Source organism: Natrix helvetica (genome assembly GCF_964273705.1).
Source record: "Natrix helvetica genome assembly, chromosome: 10".
Classification (NCBI taxonomy): domain Eukaryota; kingdom Metazoa; phylum Chordata; class Lepidosauria; order Squamata; family Natricidae; genus Natrix; species Natrix helvetica.
In genome coordinates, this window is record NC_138561.1 from 6,505,410 (window position 1) to 6,519,047 (window position 13,638).

The 13,638-nt window shown below is 44.1% G+C and overlaps 1 protein-coding gene across 1 annotated transcript in view; it reads left to right on the forward strand.

Moving 5' to 3' along the window:
- SLC12A3 (solute carrier family 12 member 3) overlaps positions 1 to 13,638 on the forward strand; it is a gene marked incomplete at its 5' end in the record, with an annotated part of 35,136 nt that overhangs the window by 14,318 nt on the left and 7,180 nt on the right. The window contains 9 exons of the mRNA XM_081963097.1: positions 1,146 to 1,247; positions 2,580 to 2,735; positions 2,822 to 2,921; positions 4,016 to 4,127; positions 7,620 to 7,760; positions 8,759 to 8,865; positions 9,971 to 10,053; positions 11,687 to 11,755; positions 12,915 to 13,016. Coding sequence (XP_081819223.1) covers positions 1,146 to 1,247; positions 2,580 to 2,735; positions 2,822 to 2,921; positions 4,016 to 4,127; positions 7,620 to 7,760; positions 8,759 to 8,865; positions 9,971 to 10,053; positions 11,687 to 11,755; positions 12,915 to 13,016 — 972 coding nt within the window. The remainder of the gene's footprint in view (positions 1 to 1,145; positions 1,248 to 2,579; positions 2,736 to 2,821; positions 2,922 to 4,015; positions 4,128 to 7,619; positions 7,761 to 8,758; positions 8,866 to 9,970; positions 10,054 to 11,686; positions 11,756 to 12,914; positions 13,017 to 13,638) is intronic.

Consider the following 13,638-nt stretch of genomic DNA (forward strand, 5'->3'; position numbering starts at 1 on the left):
TAACCATTTTTCTGAAGTGGTGTAGGGTTTCCTGCCTAAGCAGGGGGTTGGACTAGAAGACCTCCAAGATCCCTTCCAACTCTGTTATTGTATTGTATTGTATTGTATTCCATTACATTATATTAATTATATTATACTATACTATACTATACTATACTATACTATACTATACTATACTATACTATACTATCATATCATATCATATCATATCATTTCATTTCATTTCATATCATATCATATCATATCTTATTATATTATATCATATCTTATTATATTACATTATTATATTATATTATTACTCTTTAGCAAGATTTATTGAGAGAGAGAGAAAAAAAGTAAACTAAACAAAGCAGTCACTAAGTGAGGCATGTCTGTAATCCTAAGGCCCCACGCCCAGAGACAAACTTTCACAGAATATCACTTCTGGACAATGCCAACAGCCTACAGGTAGTCCTCGATTTACAACCACAATTGAGTCCAACATTTCTGTTGTTCAGCGAGACAGTTTTTCAGTGAGTTTTGCCCCATTTTACGACCTTTCTTGCCACGGTTGTTAAACAAATCACTGCAGTTGATAAGTTAGTAACCCGGTTGTTAAGTGAATCTGGCTTCCCCATTGACTTTGCTTGTCAGAAGGTCGCAAAAGGGGATCATGTGACCCCTGGACACTGCAACCGGCATAAGTACGAGTCAGTTGCCCAGCATCTGAATTTTAATCACATGATCATGGAGACCCTACAAACATTGTAACTGTGAAAATTGGTCATATGTCACTTTTTTTCAATGCCGTGGTAACTTTGAACGGTTACGAAATGGACTTCTGTAAGTGGGGGACTACCTGTATTTGGAAGGAAAACACAAAGAATTACCAATTATACACCATTTTTAATAATTCACACGTAGAAGATCAGATCCGTGACTAATTACATTGTATTCCAAAGAATAACTAGGTTCCAGTGCTGGTATTAGCCCAGGAATTGTCAATCTGTCAACTTAAAATTGCCGACAGATAACATTCCACCACGGCTCTATCCCCAAACTGTGACTTCTGTGCTAAAATCCCTCCGTTTTTTTTATTGCCAAATTTGTGTTTTGAACAATATGCAGAAATAAACTCACCATCTCTCTTCCCATCCTCTCCTCAGCGGAATTGAATGCCATCGCTCCCATCATCTCCAACTTTTTTCTCTGCTCCTACGCGCTCATCAATTTTAGCTGTTTCCATGCCTCCATCACCAACTCACCAGGTGAGTGTTTTCATCCCACGGCTTAGCAGCAAAGATCACCTACCAAGTTGGGTTCAAGAGCTTCAGACGTTTCCTCCAGGAAACTGGAAATTAGAGGAGCCCTTTTTGACTTCCTTTCCCTGCCTGTTATGCTGCTGAGGGCTCTGCCCTCTCTTATCTGATCGTTTGTTTCCCCACCATTCCCGCATACCATTACCCATGCTGACCAATCATCACTCTGCAACAAGGCAAAGAAAGTGTATAATAAACAGCCGTGGCGGCACAGCGGTTAGAAGGCAGTATAACAGGTTAACTCTGTCCACAGCCAGCAGTTCGATCCTGACCGGCTCAAGGTTGACTCAGCCTTCCATCCTTTCAGGGTCAGTAAAATGAGAACCCAGATTGTTGTGGACAAAATGTTGGCTCTGTAAACATCTCAGAAAGGGCTGTAAATAAGTCTAAGTGCTATTGTTTGGGAATGGAAGGGAAGGGAGGGAGGAAGGAAGGAAAACGAGAAGTAAGGAAGCTGTGGTGGCACAGTGGTTAGAATGGCGTATTACAGGCTAATTCTGCCCACTGTCGGCAGTTCGATCCTGACTGGCTCGAGGTTGACTCGGCCTTCCATCCTTTCAAGATTGGTAAAATTAGGACCCAGATTGTTGGGGGCAACAGGCTGACTCTGTAAAGTACTGTGGAGTGGTATATAAGTCTAAGTGCTATTGCTATTTAGAGTATTTGAACAGTTTAACAAAATAACAGCGTTGGAAGGGACCTTGTAGGTCATCTAGTCCAATCCCCACCCACCCACCCAAGCACGAGACCCTACACCATTTCTGACAGATGGCCATTCAGTCTTTTCTTGAAAGCCTCCAGTGATGAAGCTTCCACAACTTTTGAAGGCAACTTTTGTTCCATGGGTTGGTTGTTCTCACCGTCAGAAAATTCCTCCTAATTTCCAGGTTGAATCTCTCCTTGGTCAGTTTCCATCCATTATTCCTTGTCTGGCCTTCAGGGGCTTTGGAAAATAGCTTGACCCCCTCCTCCTCTCTATGGCAGCCTCTCAAATATTGGAAGATTGCTATCGTGTCTCCCCTGGTCCTTCTCTTCACCGGACTAGCCATGCCCAGTTCTTATAACCGTTCTTCAAACGGTTTAGCCTCCAATCCCCTCATTATCATCATATATCTTGGCTGCCATTTCTATTTAATATCTTTTCTGTCCCGCATGTAATATTTCACCCAGTTCTGGTCACCCACAATAGAAAATAAAATGTTGAGATCCTGGAAAATGTGCAGAGAAGAGCAACGGAAGGGCCTTTTGAGTGGACTCATATCAAGTCATTTTCCCTTTCAGGTTGGAGACCCTCCTTCAGGTATTACAGCAAATGGGCAGCTCTGTTTGGCGCCATTGTTTCTGTCGTTATCATGTTCCTGCTAACCTGGTGGGCCGCCCTCATCGCCATTGGGATTGTGGTGTTCTTGCTTGGATATGTTCTTTACAAGAAGCCTGGTATGGCGCTCATATTTTTTAAAATAAATTAAAATACTGCTCAATAAAACAATGAACTGAGCTGAGGTAACTTTTTCCCCCCCCAGGAGTTAACTGGGGCTCATCTGTTCAAGCAGGTTCCTATAACATGGCCCTGAATTATTCCGCGAGTCTCAATGAGGTGGATGACCATATTAAAAATTACAGGTAAGGCTTTGTAAGCCACTGGGTGTTGTGGCAACAGAGCAGGCAACGGAGCTGACGGCAGAGTCGGACAGCAAGGAGGTTGGGGAGGAACATGGGCCAGTCCTGGAGGCTGGGGAAGGCTCGGACGAGGGCTCTGCATCGGAGGCAGAGACGGGGCCGAGGCCGTCTGGCAGTGATCAGCTGCCTTTGGAGCTAGACAGCTGTGAGGCAGAGGAACAGCTGGAGCCTGTTCCCAGTGTGCGCATGCGCAGAGCTGCCAGAAGAAAAGAACAGCTCAGAAACCAGGGTCGACTTGGGAGTAAAGTCACAGGTGGAAGGTGATTGGCCCCTTCCTTTAGGAAATAAAAGAGGAGCGGAAGGGGAGTCGGCTTTTGCAGGAAACAATTCCTTCGTTCATTAGATTCATTTCAGGAGTGTGAAGATCTGTCCATGAATCTCAGAGACTCTGTGCCCAGTCTTTCCTTGCACAGCACCATATTTGGAAAATATTGACATGGCAGCTTTCCAAGATAGATAAGGTCTGTGGTCATAAATATCCCTTTGAAAGGCTGTTTGCCAGGCCTTTCTGAATGTGAATGAGAGGAATTCACATTTGTTTTAATAAAAGGGGTTTTGTCAGGACCAGGACTCTGCCTCTTACTTTTTGGGGAAGCCTAGGTCAAGACACAGGGAGACTCTGCCGATGAGGTCCAGGTGCCATGTAGGTCTGTCTCCCCTGATCTGTACAAAATTACCAACATCAGCTTTCCCCTCCAAGAATCTTGGTGCTTGGTAGAAATTCCAAACTCTGTTTTCCTCCCCATCCATTGTTTGGCTACAATTTGCTCATCGTTCAATCCATCAGGAAGCCGCATGATGCAAAATCAGATGCAGCTCTGTGAAGGAGGACAAAAACAAGAGCAAAGAGATGTTGATGGGCCTCTGCCCTGCCCTTCAGCCATGAAAACATGGGCCTTGGTGCACCACTGATACTATCGTTGCTTGTTATGATTGTCCTTTTGCTCTTTCTGGAAGCCAACAGCAGTCACACAGAAGGAGTGGACTGGTTCCATACAAATAGTCAAATACTTAATATCTTCTTGTTCTATCTTCAGGCCTCAATGTCTCGTCCTGACTGGTCCTCCTAACTTTCGCCCAGCACTGGTTGATTTTGTGGGCACTTTTACAAAACATTTGAGTCTGATGATCTGTGGGAATGTGTTGATTGTGAGTATTTGTTCCTACCAGATAACTAAGAAATTGCAGGTCTCTGCTATCTTTATCTATCTAATTTCCATTGTTTACCTACATTTTTGTCTCTGTCCATCCGTCCGTCCGTCTGTCTGTCTATCATCTATCCATCTCTCTCTCTTTCTCTCTCTAATAAAGGAGAAAATTTGTGGCTTGGGAAGCCACAAATCTTGTGAAATGAGGAGTCCTTAGTGCTTTCTCAGCTTGGTTTAATTATTTATTAATTAAACATCAGACGTTGTCTGTTTGTCTTTTTCTTTCTTTCTTTCTTTCTTTCTTTCTTTCTTTCTTTCTTTCTTTCTTTCTTTCTTTCTTTCTTTCTTTCTCTTTCTTTCTTTCTTTCTTTCTTTCTTTTCTTTCTTTTCTTTCTTTCTTTCTTCTTCTTTCCTCCTCCTCTTCTTCTTCTCATCTTCCTCCTCCCTCCCCTTCCTCTTTCTCCTTCTCCTCCTCCCTCTCCCTCTCATCATTCTTAAAGATGATTGCATCTGATCATAAGAGAAGCAGGATACCACAGTATCTCTCTTTTTAAACTGCATTTCCAATTCACCTGAAAAATTCTACAGGGACCTCAACACCCCTTGGGGTCTCAAACTAGTGACTCCAGTGATGGAAGGATAAACAGTAACAGAGTAGGAAGGGACCTTGGAGGTCGTCTAGTCCAATCCTCTGCTCACGCAGGAGCCCTGTACTAGGGATTCGAACTCCCAAACTGCTGACCTTTGAATGTTGGCTCATGAAGAAAGGAAAAATCAGTTTTAATCTCAGCTGGGACACAGTGCTCCCTTCTGCGAAGGACCTGAAATGGAACTGCAGCCTTCAGCCCAGCAGGCTTCAAATAACAAAGAGCAGCTTTTAACGGCTGGCAGGTGTCCATTTCAGCAGCTTCGGTGGCTTACCTCCAAGCGAGATCCTTTGCTATCCAAACGGCAGATTGCTAGCCAAGTAAATCTTCCCCTCCACCAGGTATGCATCCAACGATCAAAAATCAAGAGGCGTCTGGCTGTGAAAATGTGTGCCCTTGAATAAAATTAGTCTGAAAAAGTGCTATCAGAACTTAAGGATCCGGAGCAGCAAAGGATGAACCCAGATCTCCTCCTACCATATCGTCAAAAGCATAGCCCCAAAGTACTTCTTTGGATTTCATGTTTACTGCAGATGCCAAGAGGAACTTGGCTGGAGGGCTGTGAAGTGTGATAACAGAGCTAGCACTTGGCTTTCAACAATTGTTCTTCTGGAACAATCCCCAAGCTAATTAAGCAAGAATGAATGAATGAATGAATGAATGAATGGCTGCTAGCTTGGTTTTCATCTGCAGTTTGAATTGCCAGGATAAAAATAGACAATTTTGGAGAAGGAAAAAATACAATCTTCGTAGGGCATTCTGCTCTGGAGATGTTCCACCATTAATCAATCTCTCTTTTGTTTCCTTCTTGGAAAAGACAATTTCAATAGGTAAATGTTTGAATCCTTTACATAATTAGGCCAGCAAAGTGTTTTTTTAAAAAATACCAAGTAGCTAAGTTGTTAGTTGTGAATTCATGTCCAACACATCGCGACCCCATGGACGACGTTCCTCCAGGCCTTCCTATCATCTACCGTCCCCTGGAGTCCCTTTAAGTTCACGCCAACTGCTTCGGTGACTCCATCCAGCCATTCTCTGTTGTCCCCTTCTTCTTTTGCCTTCAATCATTCCCAGAATCATCGCTCAATCATTCCCGCTCTTCTCCAGTGAGTCCTTCCTTCTCATTAGGTGGCCAAAGTATTTGAGTTTCCTCTTCAGGATCAGGTCTTCTAAAGGGCAGTCGGGGTTGATCTCCTCTAGGACTGATTGGTTTGATCGCCAGTTTGATAACTAAGAGAGGCGTATAAATCTTCATTTCAACAGGAAAGGCAATAGAGCATGTTCTTCCAAGCTGAGCCATCGCTGTAGAAATCAAAACTTCTTGTAGGAGAAAAGTCTGCCTTTCCCCAATTTGCTTAATATAATTAAGCACATTTAATTAAGCCCACACTTGGAATACTGCATTCAGTTTTGGTCACCACAATGTAAAAAAGATGTGGAGACTCTAGAAAGAGTGCAGAGAAGAGCAACAAAGTTGATTAGGGGACTGGAGACTAAAACATATGAAGAACGGTTTCAGGAACTGGGTATGTTTAGCTTAAGAGAAAGAAGGACTAGGGGAGACATGATAGGAGTCTTCCAATATCTCAGGAGGGGAGAGAAGAGGGAGTCAAACTATTCTCCAAAACACTTGAGATTTGAACACAAAGGAATGGGTGGAAACTAATCAAGGAGAGAAGCAACAAGGAGAATTTTCCTGACAGTTAGAACAATTAGCCAGTGGAACAACTTGCCTCCAGAAGTTATGAATGCTCCAACACTGGAAGTTTTTGAGAAGATGTTGGATAACCATTTGTCTGGAGTAGGGTTTCCTGCCTGAGCAGAGGGTTGGACTACAAGACCTCTAAGGTCCCTTCCAACTCTGTTATTCTATTCTATTCTATTCTATTCTATTCTATTCTATTCTATTCTATTCTAATTTCAAAATTATTAGCCCATTTTCTTGTATAATAAAAGTCACAGATAATCCACTGCGCCACCACTAAAAGTATCACGGGTATGTATTAAACAAGCTTAGCCGGTTGAACTACCTTTTAAAGCAAGTTGTATGAACAAAGCCCTTGAGGCATGGATTCTTACTCTTGGACTCAGTGCTCAGGTTCATAGATTGTATCAAGCCATGGTTTGTTTAATGACGTATTGCCTACGTCACAACTTACTGACTGAATTGGTGGTTTACAGACAAGAGTTACTGGGCTGAAGCAAAACACTAAACCAAATTCAAACCACGTTCAGGTTAAGCTTTACGTTAAACGCTTAGCTTGGTAGGACCACCTAACAAACCTTGGCTGTTTTCTAACAACTGTTTTCTAAACTGGGTTTTGAAACCCTGAAATTAATAGTTGGACTTTATGTGTGATGTAGCAATAGCCCTTAGACTTATATACCGCTTCACAGTGTTTTCCAGCCCTCTCTAAGTGGTTTAAAGAGTCAACCTCTTGCCCCCAACAATCTGGGTCCTCATTTTACCCACCTCGGAAGGATGGAAGGCTGAATCCACCTTGAGCCGGTCAGGATCGAATTGCCAAACTGCTGGCAGCTGGCAATCAGCAGAAGTAGCTGCAGTACTTTATTCTAACCACTGCACCACTGTGGCTCTTACCATGTACATAAAGAAGAGGGCTCAGTTGTGTGTTGCGGTCACTATCTTGGCACTGTTGCAGTTGGTCCTGCACAGAGCACATTTCAATAGGAAATCATATATATATATAAAGCACTGATGGTGTTACCTAGCTGGGTAACGAAATGTCTGCAAGCAAGCAACCAAACTCAGAGAGCGCTGAGGACTCCGCATTTCTTCCTGTCTTCCTGTAATTGTGACTCCTTCCTGTGCTTCTTTCTCACAGGGGCCCCGCAGGCAGGCAAATGCTGAAATGGGACTTGCTTCCAAAGGCCACATCCAATGGCTGACCAAGCGAAAGGTCAAAGCTTTCTACACAGGCATCTTAGCAGAGGACTTGAGAACTGGAGCACAAGTCCTTATGCAGGTAAAATTCTATTCTATTCTATTCTATTCTATTCTATTCTATTCTATTCTATTCTAGTCTAGTCTAGTCTAGTCTAGTCTAGTCTAGCCTAGCCTAGCCTAGCCTAGCCTAGCCTAGCCTAGCCCAGTCCAGTCCTTTCTTTTCCTTTCCATTCCATTCCTTTCCTTTTCATTCCATTCCATTCAATTCCTTTCCATTCGGTTCCTTTCCTTTCCTTTCCATTCGATTCCTTCCCTTCCCTTCCCTTCCCTTCCCTTCCCTTCCCTTCCCTTCCCTTTCCTTAACTAAATAATACCAAAGATAAACAAATAACACTAACTAAAAGATGGGGAAGAAGGGAGGTGGGCTGTGTTATTAATATATCAACCACCCCTAATGTGAAGATCTCCCCATTGGAGCCCCAGTCAGCTGGTAGAGCCAGGTCTTCAAGCTCTTGTAGAAAGTCAGGAAAGTTGGAGAGGACCTCACTCTGGGGGCCAAGATGTTCCAAAGGCTAAAGAAGAACCATGTCCTGAAGCCTGCCAGCTGGATACCCTGGCCGTCGGGGTCTGCAGCATGCCTCCAATCCTGGCACCAGTGGATGGGATGGTCCTTCAAGTAGCCTGGACCCATGCTATAATAGGCTTGGTGCTTGAAGAATTCTCTTCTCTTCCTTTCCCTTCCCTTCTCTTTCTCTTTCTCTTTCTCTTTCTCTTCTCTTCTCTTCTCTTCTCTTCTCTTCTCTTCTCTTCTCTTCTCTTCTCTTCTCTCTTCCCTTCTCCCTTCCCTTCTATTCTCTATTTTCTCTTCTCTTCTCTTCTCTTCTCTTCTCTTCTCTTCTCTTCTCTTCTCTTCTCTTCTCTTCTCTTCTCTTCTCTTCTCTTCTCTTCCCAACCCTTCCCTCAACCATCTCATCCCATCCCATCCCTTCCCATCCCATCCCAGTCATGCAGAAGGGTTGGTCACAACGAATGTAGAAAGTATTTTTACCCTAAAAGCTCATCTTTTTCTTGATAAAGGCCTCAGGTCTTGGGAGAATGAAACCCAACGTTCTTGTGCTTGGATATAAGAAGAATTGGCAGGCAGCACATCCTCAGACAGTGGAGGAATATATTGGGATTCTGCAGTAAGTACACCTGGCCGTTGTCTTAAACATCTTCTAAGCCAGACTTCCCAAATCTAGTCTTCTCCAAAAGTCTCAAAGTCAAAGATGATCTCCAGGAAAATGTCATCAATCAGTTGCAACTATCTTTGGTTGCATCCTCCCTGTCTGGATGACTTACTGGAGTAACACACGCCCTTCAAACTTACATATTGAGATGATTTGGCATCTGTCCAAAAATTGCATCACAGTTTTTAGCTCTTTCAAGGAATCACAATACATCCTGATATGAGTAAATTGAGAGAAGATGCTGTTAGAAGGACAGAGTTGGCTTTTTAAAAAATATATATAGAAGTGAAGCTATATTTCAACTGTTCTTTTGAAAAACAATCCTCACCGTTGTAGTAAAAAGGAGTTGGATGGCCTTAAGAGTGCCTTCCTTTGGGAAAAAAAAAGATTTAGGGATAGACCCAGAGGTGGGATCCAACCGATTTAACAACCGGTTTGCTGAGCATGTGTGCAAATTTTGGGGAGGACTTGCCTTCCGGATTACTGCTCGTGAAGGAAAAGAGCTGAGGTGCGTGAATCCACTCTGCGGCGCAACTCAGCGGAGAAGATAAAGATAGGTAAAGCGCAGGGGTGGGCGGATGGGCCCACATGCTCATGAAAGCGAACTGATTAACTCCAGGGGTGGGTTTCGGCAGAGACTACTGCTCGTTTCTTCAGGGACTTGCTGCGCGCACACACTTTGCATTAATGCCCACTGTGCGTGCATGCATAATACAACTAAAATTGCTCTGTGCATGCGCAGAAGCAAAAAACAAGATGGCGGTGCCTACAGGGCCACTGGGAGAACAGGTTTGGGGGCCACTTAACTGGGTCACTGCCGGTGACACAGGCCGCCAAGCTAATACCGGTTCAGCCGAACCAGTCCAAAGTGATAGGAACCCACCGCTAGTTACGTAGCTCCCAGCAGATCTTCGAAGCTACCGGTTCGCCCGGTAGAATCCCACCCCTGGATAGAGACCGACTCACTCATGCCATACTATCCTAGTTAGTCCATCTCTGAAAATCTCCCTCATGCTGATATTTGAGTGGTTGTTTTTTTCTTCTTCTTCTCCTATTCCAGTGATGCTTTTGACTTCAAATATGGAGTATGCGTGATGCGCGTGAAGGAGGGACTCAATATTTCTCGGATCATGCAGGCTCACAGTGAGTTCCACCCACCCACTTCTCCAGGAATTGTGCAAGGAAGAGGGTTTGCCTAACTGATTCAGGTGCAGAAGCAGGGAAAAATCTTAGAAAGAGGCCCTTCCTTTTGATAGATTTGTAGCTCTTCGTTTTTATGCTGCTTCGTAAGAGAAATTGCATTCCAATGACTCGGATTTTCAATCCATCGAAATATCTTACATTCTAATTCTAGCAAAGGCAACGGTGTTGTGAATGTTTTTTTTTTAAAAAGGAAGGATGTCACTTGCATAGCTCCAGACAGCATTTTGACTTTTTTTGTGGATGCTGCTCTTTGGAAAATAAAGATAATGCGGGAAAAAAGATGTTTTGATTTGCGGCAAGTTTGTACTTTTTACTTTTATTTTATTATAAAAAGTTGTATGGGGTAGATAGAAAACCAAGTGGACACCAAAAGGAAACGTCCTCAACTGGATTGATCTTCCTGGCCCACGGGGGGAAACTCCAACACTAAACTATAAGGTGGTTAGTTTGATTTATATTAAGTTTGTTTATCTAAATCAACTGGCTTAAATAAACAAAGGTTTGCTAAATGCATCCATCAATTCTGTGCAGTGTTGATTGTAGCTGGATTAACACACTGTGCGACAGGCCCTAAGAACCAAGAATGACCTGTGGCGTTACTTGGGAGTAGTTTTCTTCACCTACAGACAGAATCTTGCCACACTAAAGCAACTATTTCCATTACTAATAGATTCGTTTATTAAACTTCTATGTCATTCATTTGGCTGAGGTAACTTTAGATTCTTGACATATTCTGGGAATCGCTTATGGAGTAGCCATTTTAACCCTCTTTCTGCCACTCCATCTTTCCAAGCTGCCCTCTGGAATACAGCCACTCCTTCCTGGGAATCCAGACTGTACTCCATTACACTGTACAAAGCATAATTCAATTTAGTGATCAAATCACAATTAACTGGGGGTACACATCATGCTAACCCGGGTGTTAGCAACCCACGGCTCCGGAGCTGCATGTGTCCTCCCTGCTGTGGCTCTCTGTCAGCTGAACCTACCACTGCCTAGCCCCACCCCTCATCCTCCCCTTCCAGTCACTCCTCACCTGGCCTTAGAGAGACGAGAGAGAGACAGAGACAGACAGACAGATAGAGAGACAGAGACAGAGAGATAGAGAGAGATGAGTGACAGAGAAAGAGAGAGGTAGAAAGAGAGAGATAAGAAAGAGAGAGACAGAGAGACACAGAGAGAGAGATAGAAAGACACAAACATACACACAGAAATACCCATTTCCCACAGAAAACAGCGGGAGCCACAAAACCTGGGTGGGCGTGGCTGGGTGGTGATGGTCATATGACTAGGTGGGAGTGAGTGATGTCGAGTTGGCCACATCCATCCAGGTTTTGTGTTTTCTTTTCTGTGGGAAACGGGTCCAGATGGCTCTTTGAGGGTTTAAGGTTGCCGACCCCTGTGCTAAGCTATACATTTTGAAAAATTACAATGGCTCGATTCACTCAACAGCCTAAGAAGCCTAGATAAGGCAACCTCCTTATGACTTGATGTGCCATATCAATGCGAGAAGTTGTTCATGGTTGAGAATATTACAAATTTGCCTTGTTGATTGTCTCCTTTCTGTCTCCAGTTAATCCAGCTTTTGATCCAGCGGAGGTTCCCCAGAAAAGCAGTGAAGTCCCTGCCGTGACAGGCACATGTCAGTTCCAAAAATCATCTTGACCGGGTTACTAACCAAATCCATTCCCTGGGTTCACGTAATACACGGAATTCTGATATAATGCCAAATGGGGTAGATTTGCAGCAGACTTAACCATGCCTTACAAACAAAGGCACCATCCCGTCAATGGGCTGAGAAAACCTTCTGTCCAACACAACTGAAGTTGTGGACGTTTCATCACTGGAAGCCTTTAAGAAGAGACTGGACTGCCATCTGTCAGAAATGGTGCAGGGTCTGGTTGGGCCAGGGGGTTGGACTAGATGACCTACAAGGTCCCTTCCAACTCTGTTAATCTGACTCTGTCTAATATAATCAAAGGACTGGAGGCTAAAACATAAGATGAATGGTTGCAGGAACTGGGCATGGCTAGTCTAGTGAAGAGAAGGACCAGGGGATTTATATATATATATTGTGGGTGACCAGAACTGGGTGAAATATTACATGCGGGACAGAAAAGATATTAAATAGAAATGGCAGCCAAGATATATGATGATGAGGGGATTGGAGGCTAAACCGTTTGAAGAACGGTTATAAGAACTGGGCATGGCTAGTCCGGTGAAGAGAAGGACCAGGGGAGACACGATAGCAGCCTTCCAATATTTGAGGGGCTGCCGCAGAGAGGAAGGGGGTCAAGCTATTTTCCAAGGCACCCAAAGGCCAGACAAGGAATAATGGATGGAAATTGACCAAGGAGAGATTCAACCTGGAAGTGACAGTGAGAGCAATTAACCCATGGAACAGAAGTTGCCTTCGGAAGTTGTGGGAGCTTCATCACTGGAGGCTTTCAAGAAGAGACTGGACTGCCATCTGTCAGAAATGGTGCAGGGTCTGTTTGGGCTGGGGGGTTGGACTAGATGACCTACAAGGTGCCTTCCAAGTCTGTTAATCTGTAATGAAGAATTTGGATGTGAAAGGGCTGTTTCTCTAGAAGAGCCCCATTTTTGAAGTGGTTGATTTTAAAGGAAAGAAACTTCACACTTATGCTGTAACTTTGATAATAAAATAGGAAGAGATTATATATCCTCTCCCTTCCCTTTCTTCTCTTCTCTCTTCTCCTCTCCCCGTCTCCTCCCTTCCTCCCCTCCTCTTCTCCCCTGCCTCTTCCCCTTTCTCCTTCCCCTCCTCTCCCCCTTCCTAGTGGATCCAGATGCTTCGGTGGCAGAACGACAGGCGAGTACCATTTTCCAGATGGATCAAGGCAAGAAAACGATCGATATCTACTGGCTGTTTGATGATGGAGGTAAGGCTGGCTCCCCCTTTTTTCTCATGCAGAAGAGAGCAAAGACTGGGATCGGTAAATGGACTCTGGCTTCTCTTTTTTCCCCTGGGTTTTCTAGCATTCTCTCAGCTCTGGAGCTCTCAGCAGGGATTCCAAAGGGTTGCAATTTATTAGGCGAATCCAGCCAGTGCTTTTGGTCAACCAGCTTCTTAACATCCCAAACTCTGATTTCCTTCTCTAAAAACGCCAGCAGTGGCATTGTTTCATTCCAGGAAGTGATCTCAAGAACCATAATCCAACCCCTTTATGGACGTCAACCTGAGTTCCTGAGATCTCATCATCTTACACTGGCTTGAGTTTTGGGAAAGTGTTCTGATCCAGCTCCTTAAAACACGACCAATCCTCTGAAGTCAACTCAAAGATTCCTTTATTAGGAACGCCGGCAACCCCGGCAAAAAGTTTCTCTTTCATCGCAGGCTAATAAGTCCGTCCAGCAGGGAGATGAATAGTTGTCTGCCCTGCCTTTTTTCCCCAGAGCTGGGGTGGGGCTTCGCTAGCAGCATTGGGTCTTCCATCCTAAGGACCAGCCCACAGATTTCCACTGCTCTCCTCTCCTCTGCACCTCTGCTCGTCAGGCACTGGA